The sequence below is a fragment of the Schistosoma haematobium genome, chromosome 1 (assembly GCF_000699445.3).
Source record: "Schistosoma haematobium chromosome 1, whole genome shotgun sequence".
NCBI classification, from domain to species: domain Eukaryota; kingdom Metazoa; phylum Platyhelminthes; class Trematoda; order Strigeidida; family Schistosomatidae; genus Schistosoma; species Schistosoma haematobium.
In genome coordinates this window covers 64,772,163-64,799,841 of record NC_067196.1, presented here as the reverse complement: position 1 = coordinate 64,799,841, position 27,679 = coordinate 64,772,163, and the positions used below count along the sequence as shown (strand labels likewise).

Here is a 27,679-nt window from a genome sequence, read left to right as displayed (position 1 = left end):
AGGAGAAACACTATATGGGACAATGTTAACATAGACTAACAAGGAAACAAGATAATATTTAGTGCATTCAGTCAAAACAGACAAGAAGTTGTTTAGGTTAACATCGAGATTTTGGACAGTGAAGATCCTAAAAATACCATCGATGCCACATCAATAGTCAGTCGATAAACATGTCTACATTGACGCGGTTTGTCAATCCATATTGAAAAGTTTAATCACTCGTATAGGTAGAGGTAAACCTATGAGACAGTCAATGAAAGTGTGAAATAAAAATATTGCAAAACATGTGATGACAATCAATCACAAACAAGGCCACCAAAACTGAGATATTTAGAACTGGTGGATTAATTATAAAACTGGTTTCCAGGTTCATTAGACGCTGATAATGTTGTTCGGAATAACAACACAATTTTTCCAATTCAACCATCTATCCAACAAAATGCGACGTCACTAAAAGCACTCGCTGGAGCTAAAAGTCTTCTCCATTATTTCATAAATTAAACTGTCGTTTTAAAGGTAATATGTACAGTTATTACTTGGTAATAGGAAAAGATCCAATTGACTACCGAATATATATATATATATATCATGGGAATCGGTTAATTCATGCGTGTTAAAATTTACTTGCCTCTGTCTCCTTTTTCTCCTTTCTCACCCTTAATGCCATCTCTGCCAGGAATACCCGGAGCTCCTTTTTGTGCATCGAATACAATTCCATCACGACCTGGTTCACCACGTCTTCCAGGCTTTCCTACTGTTCCACTAAATCCTGGTAACCCTGGTAGTCCACCATCGCCCTTTATGAACAAAATGTTCGAGATAGAAATTAAAAGTTATTGATCTTGATGGTTCAAAAAATCACCTGAGTACATCATTGTTGATTATACTTATGAGTATACTGAATGACTATAATGGATTAAGCTTCATAAATAAAATTCAAATGTACAGAGTAAAAGTATTATGTTATAAATTTTTCATTTATTTTCAGAGACCAAATACAGTCTAATTAGAAATTAATCAATCACTCCTCTCACATTATTCGCCTTATTACCATATGCAACCAAGGTGCTATGATGCAGTATGAACTGCTATATCCTAGCGAAGATCAAATTATGAGTAACTTCTGAGAGTTACGAATGGACTAATATTATATATACATTCTTATGTATAACTGCTGAGTAGCCAGATTATGTATAATGATATTTCTCTTATCATAAGCTTTATTTTGACCTAAAGACTATTATTATGGGATTTACTCAAGTTATACCCATTTTTATTAATTACAGTCTTACACGATCACAGCCACTTTTTGGCTTGATCTTGTACAATTATTATTTTCTATTTTATGATATGATGTTGTCTGGCTGGCTTGTATATAAAACCAGGTATGTTTGAAATATACGATTCATACAGTTGAAGCTGTTATTGAGGTTCTGGACTCAATAAGCAGGCCTAGGCAGGGAGAGGATCAATAAGGACTGTATGCTGCTTATACCAGTCAACACGTTAGTGTTGTGACAGTATGAAGATTGTATATGTCGTGTTCTGATTGGTTACCTTAACACGTGATATATTAACCGGGCAAACGTTACAACATGAACAAGTGTGGTTATCTGGATAAAAATGTTTTTTATCAGTCTACGATTCACTATTTGTGAAAGTTGTGTTTGAAATAAGCTCAGGGATTAAATTAAAGTGATTCCAAAGTTTCGTCGAGCAAACTTGTATGGGCTTCTTCAAGGTAATAATCAAGGGCAAATTTATTAAAGAATATATCGTGTTCAGCAACCAAATCAAATCTATACTAAGTGCTTATCCAATTACTGTTCAAGTCTTGATTGCTGAGATTATTTCAAACACAATTTCCAAAACAATGTCTTCTATACACTCGGCGCCCGGTTTCTGTCAAACTTTCCGTTCAAATATTGACTAGTGTTTGTATAAAGTCTACAACTCAGTTTTGACCTACAGTAATAAATGTGGTAGAATGTCTGCACTTTAGAAAGTAGCATTCAGGAAATCCTAAGCACCGTAGGCTCTATTGGGAGATATTTGAGGCCTAGGATGAGGATGGCAACTTCACTGAATATTCTGAGCATAGATGTCATATCATAACAGTATGAAGTCAGACTTGATGATTTATTAATCATTTACTTAATCCAAAATTTACTACATTATTCTTTGAATCAGACTTGTATTAGTAATAAATAAACAGCCATAGGAATAGAACAACCCTTAACAGTAAAATAACGAAGTGTGAGCATAAATCTGATCATTCGCATCTAAGACATCCTAGCCACATGACTAAGCTTGATAGCGTCGACGCCTTACCTTAGGACCTTCTGGCCCAGGCAAGCCTTTAGGACCAGGAAAACCTTTCGGACCTTGTTCACCGACTACTCCAGCACGACCAGGACGACCAACATCACCACGTGGAGCTTCTGGTACAGTGACATTTACTATTTCAACAGGACCCGGTTCGCCTTTGGGTCCACGTGAACCATCATTTCCACGTTCACCTTTCTCACCCTATTAAAATAAAATAAACTTTAAAATGACACTCTAAATCGAATTTCGTTAAATGAGCATCCACAAAGCTAACTAGATGAAAAAGATTTATCAACTTTCAAAAAATGTTAACACGCATTTTATATTTGATTTGTAAATGTGCTATTTTCAGGAAAGAAAACAGTGATTGCCAATTATCATGGATACATAATCCGCAGTTTCACAACAGAATTAGATGATTAGTGTCCTTATGTAATGACCGAACACTTAGGATGACCAGATACATATTAGCACATAATTACAGAATCTCTTGGCAGAATATATGAATCATACATTAAATACTGTATTTGCAAAATTACATTATTTGTCTTTCACATTCTGCATAATTCTTCCAAGTCTTAATTACTTTGTTTCCGTTTCTGTTTTCTTTTCAACTTGATCTTCTTATCCTTCTGCTGCCAGGGTTTCAACTTCCAATTGGTGTTACATACTATTTATAACTGTCGAAATAAGTGACACACCACACTTAGACTGCCTAAATATCGTAAGTACAGGACATATAATAGACCCAATTATGGCTTCCCAAGTGACTGCCATATTAAAAAACGGTAAGCTATTCAAAAGAAATGATTATTCATTTCGAAAAGAGGTTTTACTACATTTAGCACTACCTTGGATATTGAACATTATGCTTTGAATCTTCACAATAATGTTTATTATTGACTCATAAACCTTACAAACATTCCTCATCCTCTACATTTACTTACGCCTAAGTACATTGACACCATTGTCTATTTTAGCTGCATTGTCATGTCTATTTTATAGGAATTATTCTAAATGATCTTATTATTCACAACATAATGTCGAAAGTATGTAATTCCCCCTCCACCAACTATAGCTATTCAAGTTTTTACTTTATTATAGGTCTATCATACCTTCACCACTACTTCATTGTTATTTTTTATTTACTACAAATCCTAATCATTTTCTTTATTCATTTTGACAATAGTTTGGATATGTTCCCTTTGGTTGATTACATGATGAACCCTTTCAATCTTTTCCTCAATAAGCTGAATTTCCATAACTGTAAAGAGTTCATGATTATGTAGGTATCATTACCAAGGTTTAACTTGATAATTTCGAATAGACTGAGCATTGGGTAGATTATTATAAATAAATAGTATATTTGTAATATCCCAATGAGTAGAAAAATTAGATTTTCTGACGTTTCATGACTCAGTCTAAGCCACTTCTTCAGAGAATAAATAACCAAATCAAAATTAATCCAAGTTTAAATAGTACAACGGAACAACAAGAATATTATGTGATCAATCATTTTCATGATGTATCACCAAAACAGTAGGCTACTTAAAGTGAATAATACGTTCACTGCGAATCCTTTCTCGGTGTCTCACTTAAGTATTAGTAAGTCGGGTAAACATGTAAACTTCATTTAAATGCATTTCCGTCAATAATTTACTGAGCTAACATATATTATTTTAAACAAACAATAAGATTAACTCAGTCAGTTGATCTTGAAATATTTATCATGTACCAAATATGTACCGAAATGCTCACATGCTGACTCATTAGAAATACGAAAATTCCAATTCATGTCATCAAAAATAAATTACATGCCTTTTGACCAGGCACCCCAACAAGACCATCTCGTCCCTGGGCTCCAGGTAATCCCTTTTGTCCTGGAGAGCCATCCAAGCCTGGTTCACCAGGGACTCCAGGTTGACCTCGAAAACCTTTTGGCCCTTGTAAACCAGGTCTTCCATCTGGACACACAATGCAGTCCCCTTTTTCTCCAACAGGACCAGGATCACCCTCACGTCCACGTATACCTGGTAAACCAGGTTGACCTTTAACTCCTTTAGGCCCGGGAGGACCGTCAATACTAGGGCCTATTTCCCCTTGGTCACCAATAGGACCTGGTAGACCTGTAGCTCCCCGATCACCTACAAAAGATGAAGGAAAATTAATTCATTTGAAAACATGTTAAAAACATTCATAAAGTTAGTTTTCCAACATTATGTCATGTACAAAACGTGAATCTAAATAACTAACCAGGTGGTCCAATGGGTCCTGGAAATCCACGTGAACCCTTTTCGCCTTTCCTTCCATATACCTCTCGACCAGGGAAACCTTTTTCGCCTTTCATTCCAGGAATTCCAGGTCGTCCCGTCTTTCCACGTTTTCCATCTAATCCTGGGAGACCTAAAATAATTTATACATAAAGCTATTGAGTCTGAAACATACAACTGCCTATTTAGGGTAATACTATTTAAGTAGTGAGAATGGTTTAACGTCGTAATACAAAGCTGTTGTCAATTAAGCAGACTTTTTACTAACTGTATTTTGATTTTTTTAACACATATACTGCCATTACGGAGTACAATTTCAACACAGTAATTATGATACGTGTAAATATGATCCAAATAATCAACATACACTTCAAAGTATGTATAAATGTGCTTTCAAGATAAAACTGTAGTAGATGTACATATCATGTCTTCATTTGACAAACTAGCCGATTACCCTTTATACTGTTAAACGAATGAAATATTATGATACAAAAGAAACCACATTACAGTATTCTTTCTGACCATTAAAACACCACAATTAAATACGAAATTCAACTCTGCCTGGAGCCCCTCTGAGGGCTACTGCCGGTCCCAAGCCCGGATAAAGGAGGAGGGTTGGGCGTGGGGTTAGCGATCCCATTGCGGAAAAAATAATTCAAACCATTTGAATTCTGCCCTGGGAGTCAGGTCTTCATTTAGAAGAGTTATAACGCTTCATGATAAAAGCCGAGTTCCTTCGGAAGTCACGATGCTGATACCCCTTCTAACAACCAGAGTAATCATTAATGTAGGTACATGGAATGCTCGTACAATATAGGAGACTGGGAGAGTCTTCCAAATTGCTACAGAAATGAGGAGATACAACCTAGAGGTACTTGGGATCAGTGAAACGCATTGGACTCAAGTTGGACAACAACGACTAGCTTCAGGGGAGCTTCTGTTATGCTCTGGTCATGAAGAAGAAAATGCCCCATATACACAAGGAGTTGCATTGATGCTGTCCAAACAAGCACAAAATGTATTTATAGGATGGGAATCTCATGGATCAGGGATCATCAAAGCCTGCTTCAAAACAAAGAGAGAGGGCATTTCAATGAACGTCATTCAATGCTATGCGCTTACCAACGACTACAATGAAGACGCTAAAGATCAATTCTACGATAGGCTGCAGTCAATCGTCGAGAAGTGTCCAACAAAGGACCTGACCATTCTGATGGGAGATTTCAATGCCAAGGTTGGAATGGACGACACGGACTGGGAGAAAGGAACGAAAATTGTGAGAGGTTAACAAACCGATGTGCATTCAATAAACTGGTCATGGGTGGAACTATATTCCCGCATAAGCGCATTCACAACATCATATGGACTTCACCGGATCACACTACGCAAAACCAAATCGACCATACCTGCATCAACAAAAAGTTCAGGAGGATGATGGAGGACATGAGAACCAAGAGAGGAGCTGATATAGCATCAGATCATCACTTGCTGGTCGTCAAGATGAAATTGAAACTCAAGAAGTACTGGACAACGGGGCGGACAATATCACAGAAGTTTAATACGGCTTTTCTTTGGGATACTGACAAACTCAACAAATTCAAGATAGTCCTCAGCAATAAGTTCCAGACCTTTCATGATCTACTCAATGGAGAAGGAACTACTATGGAAAGCAACTGGAAGGGGATAAAATAGGCAATCACTTAAACATTTCATGAGGTTTTAATAGTTAAATAGTTAAAATAATTTAGTTATTGCAACAATAATATTTGACTGCCACAGATTTCTTACCCTTTTCCCCTTTCCTTCCTGGTTCACCTATAATAACTTGTGCATATCCAGGACCTGGATCACCCTTAGGTCCAGGGTCTCCTCGTGGTCCACGTCCACCGGGTAAACCTCTTGGTCCATAAGGGCCTATGAAATAAATATGAGAATAAAATTTTCTTACCAAAAAAATATAGTAATCATAGAGCGATCAAAACTATTGTACTTTAATACATGTTTTAGTTGTCAGTGTATTTACATTTTTATTGTCCATATTGTCACGTAATTTATCAATCTGAAATAATTTTAGAGATTCTAGATCTAACTCTCATTTACACTGAAAAGTCTAGAATAGTGATGGTACTAGCATATTCACAAATATATTATATTCCACGTGATCACTTGAATTCACATATATTATGAGTTAAGGACGATAACCATCACTCTATCGACTGAGTGGTACGTTCACCTCATGGTGATAGATCTATTTTTAATTTACTCATTTTATATTACTCTGATATAATTTTAATTCTACCATGTAATCATTATGTAAACTTTAATCTATTAAGTAATTCAAAATAATATATTAACAAGAAAGAAACAGTTGTGTAAGTGATCTTATGCTTTTAACGATTTTTTTCAAATAAAGTTAGATTGTAATGACAATTCTTTGTAACAGAAGGGGTTTTGTGGAGATTGTAGTGATTTCAATAGTTAAGATCATGAGTCAATTGGAGCTGGACTACCCGGAAGCTCTGGACGGCCGTTTCGTCCTAGTATGGGACCTCTCATCAGTGCGCATCCACGACCCCGCCCCGCGAGATTCGAACCGAGGATCTATCAGTCTCGTGAGCGAATGTTTAACCTCTAGACCACTGAGTCGGAATCCAACGGTTTTAATGTCTAAATTCAACTAATCCACGAAATTGAGCCACCGTTCATCATTGTCTTCAGTGAGTTACTATCTCACAACAGACCTGATTGAACTCCATTGGTCACGGCTTCTCACTAAAACCCCAGGAAATACCTCTTGAAGCCAGTCACTAGTGAACACATGATGTTTACTATCAGAAGGGGATTTTGTGGGACAGGACGGGATCAAGGATGCACACTGCTGAGGAGTCCCATACTAGGATGAAACGGCCATCCAATACTTCATGGTTTTCCATGGTAGTCTAGCTTCAATTGACTAATAAATTCAATTATCGAACAAATAATACTTGGATATCTATATCAATTATTATTTATTCAGCAACTACTGAAAAGTGGAAATTAACAGAGAACACTTTGTTCTAATTTTTCTTTAAATAATATTTAGTTTTATTACTTAAAAGAGTTAAATGTTAAATTCTACACATAAAATATCCAAAGTGTTTGATTTAACATGGTTTCATTCATAATCCTTGTCTGTAATATTTACATATTAACAATGTTTGGAATATAATCTGTTATTATTATGGAAAATCTGAACCAAGTATTTAGAATGTTTCTAATTAAAATTCTATGCATGACTGTCTTTGATAATAAGGGAGTACAGTAGTTTAATTTACACGCTAATTATAATAATAAATGATCATTAATCCATACTGAGATAAGTACATATATATTATGTTTTATCTAATGATCTTTTAGAATTATCTGATACCATTTATAACGCACACCATGATCACTTACTTAGTGTTATTTAAAAATACCTCATGAAATTTAATTAATCATTTGAAGTTAATAGATAATTGTCTTTTTAGTTTAAAAAAAGAAAAGCGATCGGAAAAAATCATTACCAAGACATTTTATCTCAAAACCTCAATATTTACTTTATGAATGTTAGTATTGTGTTCTAGAAATTGGTGACTTTGACTTTGAAATCATGAACCGATCTAAGTTAAACCACGATCGGAAATCTGGAAGCACTAGACGGTCATTTCATCCTGGTATGCTCATTCACGACCTCGCGTGCAGAATTCCAACCTAGGATCTTTGATCACTTGAGCGAACGCCTAATCTCTAGAGCACTGAGTAGAAGTCCATTGGTTTGACTTAGATTGGTTCATGGTTTCTATGAAATTCAACAATCACCACAACTCAATGTTAGTAATTATGATGTGTTCACTAGTGACTAGCTTCTAGAGGGATGTTCCTGAGTTCTGATGGGTGAGAGACAGTTACCCACTAATAACAATGGAAAATAATTTGGTCATGTCATGGATTGGTTGATATTAGACATTAACACCATTGGATTGCTGTCCGGTGGGCTTGGGGTTAGGTATTCACGCGCTATGCCGATGGGCCTTGGGACGGGTTGCGTGTGTGAAATCGTTGGCACATGATGTTGAAGAATCCCGTACTAGGACGAATTGGTCACTTAGTACATCCAGGTTTCCAGTGGTAACGTAAATTTTTGGTTCATGATTTCAATGATGTTTCGTAAATGTTGATTTACTTAGATTAACAACACTAATTTGTATACATGAAATTGCAGAATTTTTGTTAGCTAGTCCCGATAGTCACAGAATTATTTGAGTTTGATTAATCATATATGATCTGATAAATAAAGATTGTTTCAATGAAAATTTCTTACCTGGATCACCACGATCACCTTTTACTCCTGGTTCACCAATATCTCCATCTGGTCCAGGCATTGCGTCCACATCAGTTGTTTCACCTTTTACACCCTAAAATTACATTAGTTCAAGTTGAAAATAATTTAGATTTATTTTAATGAGGTGTTTATCAGGTATTTTACTCATTCGTGTATCAGTCAGTATGTACAGATCCTAATCATTATCAAATATGAATATGTGTTCTTACTAAAGCCACAATATGTCGAAACTGTATGCATATATACTTGTTACTTGAATTATTTAGTACAATATTTCATCAAGTTATGCAACTGTTTTACTCATTTTAATACATTCACTAGACATACTGGTTATGTAAACTCACAAGTATCAATTGCATCACTGAATTAGAGAAATGTATATTAAGTTGGGTATTCAATATGCTTATCTCACTTTTTCTATAGTACAGTAAACTAGATGATAGCTTCATCTTTTAATAATGGTCAAACATGGGATTGCCGATCAAACATTTGAGTTCCTCTGCATGGAGACTTATGTGGTAATAATAATAATAATTTCACAAAATACAAAAACAATTTATATTTATACATTAAATCCCATAAAATAACTTGCTACCAACCTTTTCACCTTTAGGTCCCTGAGTCCCTGGATATCCTTTGTCGCCTTTAGGTCCAGGAAAACCAGCTGGTCCAGGAGGTCCAGGTAGGCCATCTTGGCCTAATCTTCCAGGTGGTCCAGGTATACCAGGTGCACCAGGTTTTCCAAATTTCCCCTGCGTTAAAAGAAGAAAATACATTATTTAATAAACTATCTCTGAATTCTAAACAGTTATTTTCAGGAAAACCCGGTTGTCACCGATTGGTATTTGTGAATACATGTAATTTACCAAGACGTTTTTTTTAGAAATAATTATAACTTACAGAAAATTTTCGTCACTGACTAATGTCAGGCGAAAGAAAAAATATAGCAAAAGACTGGTTAACTGATGTTTGCTACATTTGGGACTACTCACTAATGAATATCTACACCTTCATAAAGGTATGAAGCCATGACCTCCAGTTTCCCCAGGGAATCTAAATTCAGTGTCCACATTTTGAATAAAATCAATTTGTTAAATGGCACTATCCTCATTTTATGCTATTAGTGATTGCTCATCTCCGTAAAATTGGGATGGCCCCATATATTACTGATTTTTCACAAGAATTTTCACAGAAAGTATTTAGTTAATGTCAGTTCGCGATGAGTAAATATGAAAACTCAGCAACCATGAGAAACTCTGAATCACTTTCAAATATTGTTGATTATTTATAAATACCTAGAGTAAAATTTACTAAATTCCAACACTCATCTAAAGTTTTGCAAATGCCCTTCCTTTGCTTTTAGTGAAGTTTCATTCTCTCAACTGGATGGTTAAGTAGTGAAGTTTACAATGTTATGGTGAACAACATTATCAGCACAAATTTCAGGTAGAGGTAAGTTATTTGAATTTCTTCACATATGATTGACACCTTGACCTGTCAACATTGATCCTGATTGGTTATTGTTGACTTATTCTGTTATTGTCTAGATATTTATCTTGATTTTCTCAATCTCTTTCTCTAACCTGATTCCTGACTCTCTATTTGTTCATTACTTGTCTAATTAGTTGATAATTTGAATCGATTTCGACGTGTTTATTGTTTGTTGATTAGCCATAATATCAAACTACTAAAATCTCTCTGATCTTCATATTACCTCTGTCAAAAAACCCACTATTTTTCTAATCGAATGTGTGTCCACAATTGACATGAACAAATATAAATCATGACGTTTGACAACTAGTTGTTGTTCATGCAGACGAAGATCAAGAGAGCACCTACTTTGTCGGATGTAATGTTTCTTTCAGTTGCAATAGTTTATTTTGTAGATGTCATTTACTTATTTCCTGGTTTAATCTGACATGGATGGTAATTTATTTATAACTAATCGAAAAGATAAATAAATCAAATTTTAACATGATAAATCACACTTTAGAATGCCGGAATATCCGTAACAATTTTATTTTAATAAAAGTTATATTAATGTAGATCATAAAAACGGTTACAAATTACGTCGAAACACATTGTGATTGTTGGGTTTCTATAACTGAGTATAGATTTAATCAATATAGCTTGTTATCGCCTCATATTGTGTATCTATAGGATCGTATGGGTTTATAGATGTTTCTTTATCCATAGATGAGTAATGTTTATCACAACCAACATGATACTGTTACTCAATAAAAACTAATAGAAGTGTTAAAATTCAATAGTTGTTTGGACACTCTAATAGATAGGATTTCTCCATGTCCAATTCAAACGTTACGCAACCATAAATCATAATCGTAAATGTTTTAGCAAACCTTCCATTTGGATCGGTCTAACCGAAGTTCCCAATTTAAGTTGAACTATCAATAGGATTTGATCTTAAAGTCTAATTGATACATTGATCCTTTAATTTGGCTGAGTTAGCCTTTGTAACCGCTTGTGTAGACACCTCGTTAATGTCACATACTTAATGTTGCTTACGATTTATCCTAATAAGACCTTGAATGACATTTTCACTGATGATTATTAACTGAGGAAAAAAGAGAAAAAACTTGAAATCTCTTATTCAAAAGAAGGAAACACTTACCATTGCACCTTCATCACCTACAGGACCTGGAGTTCCAGGCACGCCATTTATTCCTGGACTGCCCTAACAAAAAATAAAAAATAAAAATTATTTACTGTAAGTATTTTATCTTGAACATTAACGTCTATATTTGTTTAATACATGATTATTCGTTAGATATTGATCAGAATTACTTAGTAAAATAATTGACGCTGATTATGTCAACGAGGCTATATACTAGTGATTTTCTTCATTAATATATTTTGGCTTAATATTTAATTTCTCACCGTTCTTACTGATAACGCTTCTTTATTACTGAGCAGCCAATACACTGAGTTGGTTTGACTAGATAACCAGCTACTTACTATTAATGAAATTCAGGAATGCGCACCTACCACTCCTTAAAGGATTAAACCAAGGAATTTTATGTTTGTTCTTAATATCATATTATAATGAATGAATTTTTTAAAGGTTATCCAAAAATAACGCGTATTTTTCCCAGTTTCGTTTCTCTAAAGGGGAAAGCTATTTTTACCACTTACTTTTGAAAAAACTAACTCCTGTTTCATTTTGCATTCGTGTAGCTTAATATGGAGTCGTAAATCATTTGCATTTTACTAGTTTCAAAAGTAGGAAGCATAAAAAGCAAACAGTTCACAGACAGTTAAGTCTATCAGGTTCAATACGTAAATGCATAAAATATACATCCAAAGTACAACAATAATGAATATATCTGTGTGAAGGTGTGTGTAGTAAACTTACTCGTGGACCTGGAGGACCTTCATCACCTGGATCACCGCGTGGACCAGGAAGCCCTTTTAAACCCTTAACCCCAATTCTTCATCAAAAAATAAAACAAAAAAATGTTCGTAGTTATGTTAAGTTTATTTAAAATATCACTTCATCAGTTTTCAACTAAAGTTGTTAGACGTCTCATCATGAATATTTTTATTTCACAAGCTAACATCATAGAAATTTCGTAACATATTTTCACCAAGTTCTGTAATTCCCAATCTAGGGAACTGGTTTGGATTATTCGTTTATCTGAAATGAATCACTCGGAATTCATCCATAATGAGCTTAATAGCAAATAAACAATATGTTCATTAGTTGATATGATCACTTTTAAATCTGATACTTATGTCATATAAATGAATAGTATTTAAAATTTCAAAACACTTCTTATCCAGTACATTGTAGTGAAAACAGGTACTAACCTCTGTCCTTTGATTAAAGCTGATTCATCATAAGATATCCCTTTTTCACCTTTGAATCCTTTCTCACCCGGCTCTGCCTGAAATCACAGAAAATGAATTATTCATTTGGACACGAACAGGGGTTGAATTTCAAGTTACATATTATGTTACTGAAAATTTATAGGTAGTATAAAATTAAAATATATTTTCCTGACTATTCACCTAATGACAGTAAATTATAATATAAATTACAGTAAATATTAAATACCACTTTTCCCAGGTTCTAGAATGTCATTTATTTCCCAGGTTAGGAAAATTTAGTGACATTTAGAAATGAAAACACAAATAAAGCATAAGATATAGCTTTATTTATTTCAGTGTAAATGTGTGCTTATAAGTGACAATAAAATATGTTTTATATGATGGAAAGAAAAGTCAATTTTCGATTGATTTACTCATTATGAGTTTAGTTCAAGATTACTTCCGTTTTGATTCAATGTAATGGTGACTCAATGTAGTATTTGTTTTCTTTTCTCGTATAATGTTTTATTCTGTATAATATGCGATATTCGTGTATTTCATTGACATGGACTATGCTCAGTCTGTGATTTGTTATAACTCTAAGTATTTTTCATATATGTGGTTTCGTCCTAATTATTAATCACAATGGGTGTACAATCAGTATATAAATGAACGTATTTTTTACTAGAGTCGTCGTCGTGTTTTGGGGTTAATAAATCATCACTTATACCAGTTTTTATGTTCTTACTTTCGCGTCGTGGGAATTGCAGAGGTCCATCGTTCCTAGTATAAGTGATAAGTGTTTCCGACATAACAATCAGCGACGACCAGATACAAAAAGTAGCATTAAAAGAGCCAAGATAGTAAGCATTCAAACGAAAAGTTATAACAATACATACTTACATATGGTAGAGAAATTGGTGAAGGAGTATCCCCTTTTTCACCCTTTAAGCCTGGTTCACCATGATCTCCTTTTATTCCCTTTGGAAAATTAAATAATTAAAGAAAAAAAAAGCGTTAAGAGAATTTCAAGACAATTCTAGCAAATGCAAAATTTTGCCATTTACAATCATTAGAATGCGAACGTTACTCATATAGTCTGATACTAAGAAAAAAATGTTTATAAATATATGTAAGTTGACATGAATTTAGACTTTAAAACTGTCAACATTCAACATAGTTCTCTGATTTACAATCATCATTTATAAGTAGGGGAGATTTGCCAATCATGATAATCAAACATCCATAATAGAATAATCATTGTTGAATATTGCAACATGAATTCATTTCAGTATTCAGTTAGAATTGGACATTTTTCCATAATATCATCATTAGAGAGCAGATAAATTGAAACTATCTAGATGGAATTATATGACACAGGCGAATAGAATACTGATAATGAAAATTTGGTCAGATTAAAGTCAACTTCTTTCAGTAGTATAGCTTTTTTTTCATTTGTAGGACTATTTTATGAATCCGATTTTATCTGCAACCTTCACTGGGTGATTTCATGTTTGGAGTTTTTTTGGAAAAAGGCTAATCAACTGTGAGGAATAAAGATAAAATTCGTATCATCCTCAAATTTAAATACAGACAATCTCGAGATGTCAGTTAGATTTAGTTGTATAAATGGGATAGATATAAGAGTTTATAGTAGTTTGTAAAATCTCAGACTGATATAACTATTAGTTGTACTTAATACAAACTTGAGAGTGGTTTTCCCTATCAAAATTAGAAAGTTTTTTTAGTTTTTAAAGACTAACCTCATATGATCAATTCAAATACAATTCATCAACTCACTTGATAACCTTTTGGACCAGCTATACCAGGTTGTCCTTTAGCTCCATCTCGGCCACGAATACCTTTTGGACCAAGTTCACCTTTCTCACCTTTAGGTCCCATTTCTCCAATACCATCGATGCCTTCAACAACAGCTGGTTCCCCTTTATCACCCTGAAATAATTATTTATAATTTATTAAAAATTACTTGATTTAGTAAATAAATGTAAAGTGGCACAATCGATAAGGTGAAATATAATACTTCCCAATAGGTTATTAATGATTAATTAAAGTAGTTAACTACAAGAGGAAAAGTAAGGAAAATACTGGTCATTATGGAATTATCTTTATCAAATGTTTAAGAATCAGATTGATATAACTTTTGAAGAAGGCACTCTTTTAGATATAATAGATGAATAAAGACCGCTAAACTATGTACATAAGTGTCCTACTATGTTTCCTTGTTTTGTACATACATACACTTAGTTATGCAATAATTTTTATTATCATTATTAATATTATCCATTCATGTTCTTTCATAAATATTCATATATAGTTTATGTGCAGATATGTGCCCAAAAAAATACAAATGTTTTATGTTGAAAAAAGGAAACTTTTACCTTTGGACCTTTTAAACCTCTTTCACCAGCAAGTCCATCGAATCCATAACTACCCTGAGCACCTTTCAAACCTTTAGGCCCCTATTGTTTAAATAAAAGTTGAAATATAAAAAGCAAAAAAGAATATTTCTCTAAAAATTGTACATCATATTGATTGATTTACAATAAATGTATTTGATACAAACATTAATTTAAACTATTCTGCTTGTCTGTTATAATTCCCGAAATTATTTTGATGGAGTTTTGTTCTCTGTGTTCGATGGTTTGGTCGTGAAGCTTTCATCGTTCTTCTGAAAGACATCATTAGCACAAACTTCAGATAGATTATAGGTAAGGTTATAATGACCGGATAAATATCTTCTATTATACATCTATCTTCAAAGGTAGCGTAAATCCATTTTACACAACTAGACATATTTAAATACGTTTTATAACGATAAATTATCAATTTTAATAGTTGAGATCATGAGCCAATTGAAGTTAAACCATCATGGAAAACCTAAAAGCACTGAACGGATGTTTCGTCCTATTATAGAATTCCTCAATTCATATTATCAGTAATTTTATCAAAGTTTGCTTATTAAGAATGAACATTCTAGATGAAAAACAATCAATCTTAATGAACATAAATTTTTTTTAATCAGTTAAATTAGGTTTTAGGTGTAGAATGTGAATTCTATGTTTTCTCTTATGCAAGTGGATTAGGCCAGACTTAATCATTTAGAAAATTCCTATGGTTCAGACATTTCAGTAATCTACATAGACTTAAGTTGCATATAACATTTGTCATTGGCAACCAGTCTAGGTGCCAAGTAGCAGGGTTTCCTGTTGACTACCTTTAACCACCATCAGGGATGCATTTATTTGAAATAAATATTTCGTGAACGGTTGAAATAGACTGATCTATCGAAAATTGGCCATAGGTCAAATCTAGGACCTTTGGTACCACATTCTTAACATTAGTAGTTTTCCAGATTTCATTGGCCAATACCAATAATCTAAAGTAATCTCCAAATACCTCCCGATCAAATATGGTGTTTAATAGAATGCAATAAAAAATTTGTGAAATTCGTGATTATAGGTTGACAGAAAAATAAAATGGTGACATGATCACAAAAAATCCATTATGTCAATCTACATTTAAATGGTATGTCGTTGGTGTTACTGATTCCTACGCCTACTAACAATAAATTTTTCATCTTACCTACTTTATCACTTTTTACAGATTCGATACAACGCAGAATTTCCCTTCTCTTTTAAACCTCCAATCGAAATACAACATGAGGTAGGGAAACAAAACGCTAGTTGCTAACATTTTATATTTATGACTCATGTAGTTATATAGATATGAAGTAAGGTCATACATACAGTAATTTATAAATTACAGTTGATGCCCAAGTAAAATATAGGTGGGTAATTTTTGTCTAACTTTTATATCTAAACATTCAGAGACATAGCAGCAACTAATAGTCGAAAGAAAGCTTACGGTTAGCTATGTAGAAAAACACAATGGACACAAACGTTTTATAATCTTTCCTTGAAAATATACAGGCTAATTAAGTAAAGAATGTTTACAAAGGTTTAATATTTTTAGTTGAGTGAACAATAGTTCAGTTTATGACAAAACGACCTTCAGTTTGAACTATACTCTAAAAATCACTCAAGATAAACAAATAGTCGTGTGTCTATTGACGAATGGCATCGAGACAGATATTTCCAATATCCAGTGAGAGATCAAAATGAGATCAGATATCATTTCTAGTACTTTGAGTTGAATGAAGCTGAAAATATGAAACACTCAAACCCCTCTATTGTCCAAGTATATAGTACTAACCTCAAGACCTGAATATCTAAACTTTGCATGAAGATCCATATATAAACTAGACAAACATAACACTAGTCATTACCCACTGGTCAACCAATATAAACATTTCATTTGAAGAGAAGGTCGGTAGCGAGCCCATATATAACAAAAAGTGCATCAGTTCCTAAACGGATTCAGGGATACCTCTCTGGCGGGTGCCGACTAGCATAAAACCTAGGTCCATAGTTTCTTGCCAATTGTCTCTGGAGGCCTAACACAAATAGGCTGATGCATGTGCACTGCTGGGGCGTCTTAAACTAGGATATAACAGCTTTCAGTGGTTCCCCAGTTGATTTCAGTTCATAATAAGATTTGTATTCAGTATCGTTGCTTTCTACTTCCTTACAGATAGGTCATTCAGCCGTAGTCGACGATTAGAGACTTAATAAACAGAATCTGATCTGATGCTAACTCACCAATAAATACTTAAATATAATAGATCACATAATTTTTTCATTTAAGAAAAAGGAATTTAAATTTAAAAAAATATTTTACTTTAGCACCACAACAGCCTTCTTCACCTGGGAAACCTTTTGGACCTTTAATACCAATTGCACCCTGTTGAAAACAAAAAAAATTACGTATTTACTAAATAGAAAAAAAATCAATTTTATAATAACTCCGCCTGGAGCCCCTCTGGGGCTACTGCCAATCCCGGTCCCGGATTAAGGAGAAGGGTTAGGCGTGGGGTTAGTGACCACATCCCGTATAAAACTAACTCGCTATAAAGAACGCTAACCAGAAAAACTAATTCAAATCATTTGAACTCTGCCCTGGGAGTCAGAAGGTCTTCATTTAGAAGAATTATGACACCTCATGGTGAAAGCCAAGTTCCTTCGGAAGTCACAATGCTTCTAAAAACCAGAGTAATCATTAATGTAGGTACATGGAATGTTCGTACAATATGGGAGACCGGGAGAGTCATCCAATTTACTACAAATCATTAAAGATTTTTACCATAAAATGTTGTTTTTTAAATTTTACTTACAATGTCTTTTGATTTTTTATTGTAAACATTTCATTCAAAGTTTCTATATGAACAACCAAAATTTACAGTACATAGTAAAACAAAATTATTAATGTGATCTCAAAGATTCTCATTGACTGATATCAAATTATGAGTCTAAACTAATTAAATAAGCAGGTACATCCAGCTGACGAGTCCCGAATAGGACGAAACGCGCGTGATGGATTCCACTGCTATCCACTATCCATCTTTGCTTAATTAAATATTATTTTAAAAAAAGAACAAATAGATTGAACATCCAATAAACATCTAATTAATAAAAAGTTCCGTTGTATACACGATATATGACGTGAATTAAAAATGACCATAAACTATTTTAAACAAGATAAACTCGGATTTTATAATAAATAGATAGCTGTTACTAGTGAAATCTAGAATGAGCGTTTCGTCCTACTATGTGCTCGTTAGTTGCATGGGTTTTCATAAAAGTATTAGCAGATTTAAACATAGGTATGTTGAGACATTAAAGAGGAAGAAAGTATTTGTAAGATCTCAGCGAATGAATTTGAAGTAAATCCAACGTTTCGCCTGGCAATATGGTCCAAACTTTTCCAAGGAAATAATCCGAAAAAAGCTTGGACCATGTTGTCAGGCGAAACGTTGGATTTACTTCAAATTCATTCGCTGAGATTTCACAAATACTTTGTTCTTCTTTAATGTCTCATATCAACTCGGCGCCCAAATACTGTGAAACTATTCGATCAAATTTAGACGATAGGTATGTTGTTTTAGGGTTCTTAGTGTTTATACAAGCTTTTAATCATTACATATCACCTTTTAGAAGTATTATATTTGTACACTATGAAAACTCTATTATTAAGAGGTTTTTTTGTACCTACTTTTAGTACTTTATGCACTAGTAAATGTTTCTTGAATTTATGATATTTGTGTAATGCTATATACCATTCTTTCTTTGGAAACCTATCGTCGACTTTCACTGACTCTGATTTTATGGTACCACTTGCCCGAAAATACACTCTTAGATTGTATTTGTTTAAAATCCCCTTAATTTATTCTGATGTTTCTTTACGGTATAAGATAAACATTGGTATAAATTAAGAGGATTCTAAACAAACATAATCTAAGATTATATTTTCGGGCTAGTACTACCATAAAATTGGGGTTAGTGAAAGTTAAGGATATAGTTCCAAATAAAGAACAACAGACAGTTGTCTATTCATTACCATAATCCAGATTATGTGAGAGAAACATCTAGACAGTTGAATATTAGGTCGAAGGAACATAAACAACATTTGGAAAATGTTCCAAAATCCTCAGTCTATCTAAAGAAACTTGAGAATAAGTCGGCGATAAGGTTAAATGCGTTGGAAACAGGATAAAAGATCAAATTTGAAGGAACCAAAGCACTTCACAAAGGGTTTGGCAAATGACCAATAATGAGTAATTAGACCCTATCTCTATCCAACCTGTTTATTTGATATGCACCGTTATTCCGACTAAAGTCGACATCTGAATATAATTGGATCAGCAATGTATAGATATGATTTGATTGTTTAACATTATATATTCTTTAATGACTGCTAACTTGTTATTGGATGAATATAACACTTATTTATTTATGTAGTGAATTATATAACATTCATGGGTAATGTGTCAAAATCAGTCGCTGTGGCACACATCTTCATTTTTAATGTTACTTCATGCTTTCCAATTCGCGAATCTATCTATTTTATTAATGTCATATTCTCTCTATTAAAGTGTTTTATAATCGTAAATACTACTGTTGATTCAGATTACTTTGACATGCATTACACATAGGTAATTTATTGTGGAAAATCGTGTCAATCCACAATAGAGCCAGAAGCTACATTATTCATGATTGGCTGTTATAATTAAGAATTACTTTTTATACATCTAATTATCAAATAAAATGTATTGGCTACCTGTTGAACTTGATCTGAATTAATCATATCATGACTTGCTGAGATTGTCTCAATAACAATTACCATTACGATCTTTCACGCCTAAATATTATTGTGATATGATAAAACCACATTATTAACACCGATTCTTATTGGTTAAAATTAGCCTTAAAACACTCTGTGTGCTGCAATAATTACTCGTCTCATTCTCTCTTGAGACATAAAAGCTGATTTCCCGTGTTATATCTCCTATATTCTACTCATATGAGGTTTTCACCCTTGAAATACTGTTCTTTATTTGTCTCTGAACTATCTAGTTAGTTCAGTGTACATGGAGCTTAATTTTACAGCAAAAAAAGCGGCTTTCTTCAATTCATTCTAATAAAATATTGAATATGTGGTTCCATTAAAGGTTACAGATGATGATATCAATAAAATATTTTGTACAAACAATCCCAACTCAAAATATACTTGAAATCTACTGAAAATAATCCTCAATTAATGAATTTGTATAAATTCATCTACTAACAACGTCTTTACTCAGTCGAAATTTTGAGCATTTCATTTATTGTTTTTAGGTATCATTACCATGGTTTAACTTGATAATTTCGAATAAATTGAGCATTGGGTAGATTGTTACAAATAAATTAATATATTTGTAATATCCCAATGAGTAGAAAAATTAGATTTTTTGACGTTTCGTGGCTCAGTCTAAGCCACTTCTTCAGAGAATAAATAACCAAATCAAAATCAATCCAAGTTTAATTTGACTATTTATTCTCTGAAGAAGTGACTTACACCAAGTCACAAAACGTCAGAAAATCTAATTTTTCTACTCGTTGGGGTATTACAAATAGATTATTTATTGGTTTATTGTTTTTATTTACTCAAAGCAGTAAATCATCTTCTAAAAAGATTTCTTTGCAACAATATAAATGACGGTTATTTTATTTTTTATCATGGCTTAAGTACAAAATGCATAGCTTCTGATTATGTACATTTTTTGTGAAAATATATTATACCTCTGAAGTCAGTTCATCCGTGTAAGGCTCTATTGAGAATCGTTATTTTGAATTAGCAAGGTTTTTCCACCACTAGGCACTGCTGCAATTCTTTTGTGATGAATATATTGATAAAGCTGATCAAAGGAAATCATTCTAAGTATCTTGATGTTTATTTTTGGCTTGCCATTAGCTTTTATTCATTAATGTTGTGTATGATAACAACAAAATAACAAATAGTGATACACTTGTAAAAGGTAAATGAAATAAATCAAAATAAACCATTATTTCTCCATTTTCTTTGTAAATAGCTGTTACTTACTTTAAGACCATCAACACCCGGTACACCCAAAACACCTTTATCACCCTACAATTGAAAATAACCAAACAACGTCTGTTAATCTCAATGTAAAAGTTAACTACAAAAGAAAAACGTCAATTAATCGCATTTGAATACATCCAAGAAGATCATAGATGAATAAGGTGGCAACACCATAAACTGCTACTCTGGTTAAGTGGATTCGGCTCAGTTGAAAAATATGGTTTCCTTCAGATGCTGAGGATATACTTCACCGGCCAGTGTTAAACGACACGAAATCTCATGTCTTTGTCTGTTTACACGGCGCTTTCAGCTACTTAACATCACCTCTGAAAACATGTACTGATCATGGCTAGACCACTATTGAAGACCTAGAAGTACTGAACCGCCATCTCGTCCTATTATATGACTCGTCATCAGTGCGGACCTACGACCTCGAATGCTGGAATCGAACCCGGGACCTTCATTTTCGCGCAAGGATGTCTAACTTCCAGGCAACACCAAATAAAATAATCGGGTGGAAATAAACTCCACTCTCGTTTGCAATTTCGACCTTGCAACTGGCAACCTACCAAAATGAAGCCGGAATCATTATTTAGACTATCATAATCCATGATGGAGGGCGTGTTTCCTTCTCTGTCATTTTTGCTGGATGAGATGAAGAATGTAAAGTTTTTTACAACAAAAATACCATTTCATTATGCTACGGATATATCAAGTGTGGGACGTTCCAAAATATTTACAATTAACCAACTAAATAAACGAAGACTTAACTACAATTACTAACTACGATACACTCAAATAACTTGAAAATATGAAGTTTATCCCTAGTCAAATAATCATAAATTTAACAGAATTCAATTAATTGTAAGAACCAAACAAGATTATATTAGTTATTACCAATAGATATAAATACACTATGCTGATAGTTATTTTACTATAAATATATGTTTATTGACTACTTCGGTTTGGGCACCCGGGAAGTATCCTAGCTCTCGCACAAATCGAACGATTAGTGTAGCACACATCTATTTGATGCCTTCTTGTACCAATGTTTGTATCTAAATATTGATTAACCGAACAATAATAATAATGTAGGCTTATAAATCACAATAATACTTGTAAATTATTCAAGATGAAAAATTAACTCCTCATTTCTTTTCATAATAGTCTCTTTTTTTTCTAGAAAAAGAATTCACAGTAGGCAAAACTTTGTGATTTTATCAAATTGACCGATATTGTACCACACATTATATTAAATAAAGAAATATCACTGAAGTTAGTCATATTATCTTAATGTGTAATTACCTATAATATGATTCTATAAATGAATCATTTAAAACATTATTTAGATATTTTAATCATTGAATTCATGAGTTAACTGAAGCTAGACTACTATGGAAAACCTGGAAGTACTGAATGACCATTTCATCCTAGTATGGGACTCTTCAGCAGTGCTCATCCATGATCCCGATAGTTATTAAATTAATAGGTAAGTTAATAGAAATGTGTTTGTATCCAGTAAAAAAAGTATAAGTTCATCTAAATACTTCTTTGAAAATAGAATTGTAAATTTGTTTACATTTATTTGAACAAATAAATAGTGGTACAAAGGGGCATCGAATAAATATCCACCACACAAGTCACTTGATTTGTGTGTCGGCTGTGATACTACCCGGGTGCTGAATAGAAGCAGGTGGTTACCTAAGGGAGCCACGCCCGACCTAGACGTCTGGCCAAAAAGGCAGTGAAACAACATCAGGAGATTCAGTGCCATGGTAGCCGGTGACCAATAATTGGTTCATACGCCATTTATTCCTTCAGTATCCTGGAGCCTATGTTCACCATTGGTTTGGAATCAGGGTTTTCCAACTCCCCTGGATCCCCCATATCCACCAACCCGGTTAAAGCGCCGGACATTTGCTTTTCGTCATCACAATTTCGTAAATAATATCCCCACTGAGAGAAAGGAGTGAGTAGGACTTTCCCTGGCAGTGGCTGTATACGCGTGCTCGTGTGAGAGCATTTCGAGAGAGAGAGAGAGAGAGAGTGAGGGAGTGAGTGAGCTAACTTTCCCCACCCTTGGGTGTGCCAAGGCATTTGGGGGCTATTGTAAATTCTTAAGATATCTGATATTTGTTAGTTGGAGACACAGTCGACAAGCTCATTTGAACTTCAATATCTAGTTTGTTAGCACTCAACATATATCATAAATATATTTTTGTGATAAGTAGAAAATTGTATTTCTGACTTTTGGTGACGTAATATGAGCCACTACATCAGAGTAGACAAACATATATGTGCTTCTGAGAGTATTAAAGAAAGTGATTTTGTTTCAAACTGTTGCTTGTAGTCAATGATCACTTTTCTTTATCAAGACTGATAATTTACATAGTTAGGTCAATTAAACTAACTAGACATCGACAAGTAGTCAACCATACACATTCTAGACTTGCAATAATGGCTCATACCATTTAAACTTCAACCATCCAATAAGCGTAACTCAAATTTTAAAATATAAATTTTTATTTGGTTACTAGGTTACATTTAAAAATACACACCAGTCTTTATTGCTGATCAAGTTCACTGGATATTCTATCAAAAAAACAACAATCTGAGAATGATGAAAAGTTAGTGAACTATGTGGTTTATTTTCTACAGAAGCCTCAACAAAGTGCTTAAGTTCAATAGTTTTCATAGCCTACATAGTCTTGTTTCTTAGGCATATATATTTCGATAATGCCTGTCAATTGACTGAAGCATATTTGTACGTAGACAAAATTGTATATGCAAATTATGTAGCTCAAACTATTCTATGACGATGTTCGCCAATATGCATATCATTTTCTTTATAAGTGAATCAGTCGTTATGATCACAAATCTTCCAATCAAATAGTCAAACAAATTTCTAACGGCTATTAAGTGATAGTAATAACTTAACTTACCATAATTCCTTTGGGTCCAGGATCACCTGGTATACCAGGTATACCCCGTTCACCTTCTAGACCAGGTGGACCAGGCAATCCACGTTGTCCAACAGGACCTGGTCTACCAACATGTCCACGAGCTCCAACATCACCCTTTTTATCGCAAAAATGAGTGGCAGAATAAAACAAAGAAAACAGTAATGAAAATGTACAAAATCGATTATTTCATCTCATTTTTTAACGAATATATTAATACTTAGTCTGAAGTCAACTTGGTCAATTGAAAGCCTGAACAATATAAACATGATGGCAAAAAAACTGTATATATTTTAATAGATTAAGTTAAATTATCCATATACCCAAACCAAGTGATCTTTGAAGTACTGATGCAAATATAAACCAATAAATAAATGATCAAATGACGTGAATTATAAATCTTATTTATACATAATCTTATTACACAATTACGAAACTTGTCAAGTCAAAAAATTCCTCATATCCATATGTGTTTGTATGTTTCAAGGGTAATTCTGTCAAATTTCTGTGGTTTTTGAAGTAAAATGTTAAACTGGACACACTAACGATAATATTATTATTATTATTATTATTATCAATGTTTTATCTCTATTGTCATTGTAGTACAGACTGAATATGCATGTGATAATGTTAAATGAACTAAGTGTATAATTTGATCACTATTAAATTACTTCTTGTGACCAATAATTTTGTATTATTTTCTTGTTATGAAATAGAAAGGGTATATGAAAGGATATTATAGCCATTTAACCAAATGTGATTCAATTTTTTTTACCTTGGATATACAAACGATTCCAATCAATCAAATTCATTTTACATCAGTTAGATAATGTTAGAAAACATGATTGGGATAGTTGGAGAAAGAAATTTTACTGTACTGTAAAAAAAAACAAGGTAATATCGACTAATATTTCATTGTTTACCTTATAGAATCTGGTGTTTTCATATCACGTCATTCATATCAGACTGTTGAATTTGATAGTATAATTTATTGTTTTGAATTATTGTGAGTAAACTTAATTCACATATCTACATCTATTTATTTGTATAGTATAGATTACATAGCCTGATGTTACTGGCACACACACATACACAAACACTTATGCATATACAAAGTTGATGCAATCTTTTCAAGTATTGTTCTTACTTTACATGTTATATCATCATTTACACAATATTTTAAATATCTAGAGATTATTTTTTCTTTCAGTGCTTAACACGCTTATTAATTAGAAGAGATATCGATATCGAAACTATTCTTCCCCTTACTGAAACGTCTTCGTATGTAGTTAAATAATCATTGACACGTACACTGAAAGCAATATATATATATATATATATATATACCTGCATTCATTTGGCATTAAATTCCATAAAACAATAAATTATTCTTAAGGAATTCAGTCTTCGTCTAATAGAATACAGAATGGAACATTTTGCAGAAATAAGGCTACAATTGACTCATAAATCAATATTAGTCTATATCTTCTATTTTTTGCATATGTCATACATTAGCCAAAAGAATAGATCAGAAGTTATTATTCAATTTTATTGATCATGAACACAATAGATATGAACATTTAAAAAAAAACAAGACATTTACATCTATTAATCAGGAATTCCGCCCTCTGTTCATTATTTTTTAATAAACATAATGGATCGTTTTAGATAAAATTCTCTAGAAATATGCAAACTTAACAGATCCTTTCCCTTAAATGGTTATTTTATTTTTTTAAAAATTAATACAGATTCTAATAGTTGAATTCATGAGTCAATCGAAGGTAAACCATCTTGAAAAACCTGGAAGTACTGAACGGCCGTTTCTTCCTAGTATGGAATCAATCATTTTTCAATCATACCTTAAGAAAGATTCATAAAGGCAATGAATGTAGTACAATTTTGATAAAATAAAAATTAAAAAAGTATATTTTTTTAGACTGAACTATAATGATCATCTACCCAGTAATAATTCTTTTAGCTTGAACATATGTGTATCTATGACTTTTGGTAGGAATATATTTGGAAGCACACACACACACGAGTAGTGTTGTTAAATTTTGGATTGTAATGTTCACACACTATTAATTACATGTTGCACACTTTGTTTGTACTCTGTTTCTATTATTATCACTTCCTAATTTAGGCTAAGTTATCCTAATACTTGATTTACAACTAGGAAAAAATTTATCTGTTAACTGTTATATAAATGTTGAAAGAATCAATCAAATGAATAATTCTTCTCAATTACTCTCTAGTTTTCACAAATTCACCAGCTAAAATGATTCTCTGACAAAACGTATCTTGAAACTGAATTAATCTTCACAGCCAACCAAATAAACAATCGAAATAAGTTGATCAACTAATATATATATATATATATATATATATATTTATATATATATATATATATATAACCTGAACCACTCATTGTCAACAGTAATTAACACACAGATATCGATAATGTAACATATATAATACGTACCTTTGGCCCCGGAATTCCCATACAAGTGCATTCTGTGCAGTTCGGCGATGGTATGCACGTCTGTAATAGTTGGAATAATATAAAAAAAGAAATACACAATCTCATAAATAACTCTTTTATACACTTACAATATGAAAGTTTATGTAGTCCACTTTAAATATGATGAACTAATTATAGAATACATAACAAAAAATAGCTTACTAAACTGATATAAATAATAATCTAACTATTTCACATATTTGTAAGGAATATAAAAAGTATCATAATAATTATTGAAATTGAAACATAGTTTACCTGATTACTAGATTCGAATCAACAGTTTTCAAATTATTAGTCTGATATCCTTTCAGCTTATTTACTACAACTTAATATTAATCTTATTTCAGTTTAACTTATTCATTTGACAAATATTGTTTCAATGTAACACTACTCAGTTCAATAATCCTTAGACATTTAAACCAAACAAATAGATTTAAAGAAAGAAAGAAGAAAAAAGTATTCCAAAAGTTAAGTTAAATAAAACATTTCACTTACCGCTGCTCCATTTGTATATTTTACGTATAGATTTGATAATATAAAAATAGATATGAGAATAAATCCATATGTATTATACTTATTTATAAATGGATAATTATCATGAGGCTTCATAATCTTCAATATAATACAAAGTGACGTGTAATCTTAATGAATATAATATTCTACTATGATAGAAGTAAAATAGAATAGAAATAAGTGTAAATTAATGTTTCACTTTCACTTTAGTTTTATTGTGTTTAAGATTGAAAATAAGTTTTTTTCGTAATGTTCGTTCAGTGTTGTATTTTTTTTGTATGTTTATGGATCGATTAAAATTATTCTGGTAAATTTATGCTTGATAAACGATAACCTTATTCTTCTTCTTCAGGCAGTTTTCTATTGCCGGCATTACTAACTGACACACAGTCGGTGTATG

At 32.7% G+C, this 27,679-nt stretch overlaps 1 protein-coding gene across 1 annotated transcript in view; it reads right to left on the bottom strand.

Annotated features, from left to right (window-relative positions):
* COL4A1_3 (collagen, type IV, alpha) overlaps window positions 1-27,375 on the bottom strand; it is a gene marked incomplete at both ends in the record, with an annotated part of 40,768 nt that extends 13,393 nt beyond the window's left edge. The window contains 18 exons of the mRNA XM_051218557.1: window positions 629-797; window positions 2,332-2,529; window positions 4,147-4,472; window positions 4,582-4,731; window positions 6,387-6,512; window positions 8,941-9,034; window positions 9,561-9,713; window positions 11,594-11,656; window positions 12,335-12,410; window positions 12,790-12,866; window positions 13,693-13,770; window positions 14,590-14,742; window positions 15,189-15,269; window positions 17,548-17,610; window positions 21,286-21,330; window positions 24,228-24,362; window positions 26,728-26,787; window positions 27,262-27,375. Coding sequence (XP_051074822.1) covers window positions 629-797; window positions 2,332-2,529; window positions 4,147-4,472; window positions 4,582-4,731; window positions 6,387-6,512; window positions 8,941-9,034; window positions 9,561-9,713; window positions 11,594-11,656; window positions 12,335-12,410; window positions 12,790-12,866; window positions 13,693-13,770; window positions 14,590-14,742; window positions 15,189-15,269; window positions 17,548-17,610; window positions 21,286-21,330; window positions 24,228-24,362; window positions 26,728-26,787; window positions 27,262-27,375 — 2,161 coding nt within the window. The remainder of the gene's footprint in view (window positions 1-628; window positions 798-2,331; window positions 2,530-4,146; window positions 4,473-4,581; window positions 4,732-6,386; window positions 6,513-8,940; window positions 9,035-9,560; window positions 9,714-11,593; window positions 11,657-12,334; window positions 12,411-12,789; window positions 12,867-13,692; window positions 13,771-14,589; window positions 14,743-15,188; window positions 15,270-17,547; window positions 17,611-21,285; window positions 21,331-24,227; window positions 24,363-26,727; window positions 26,788-27,261) is intronic.
* Between the last annotated feature and the right edge of the window lie 304 nt (window positions 27,376-27,679).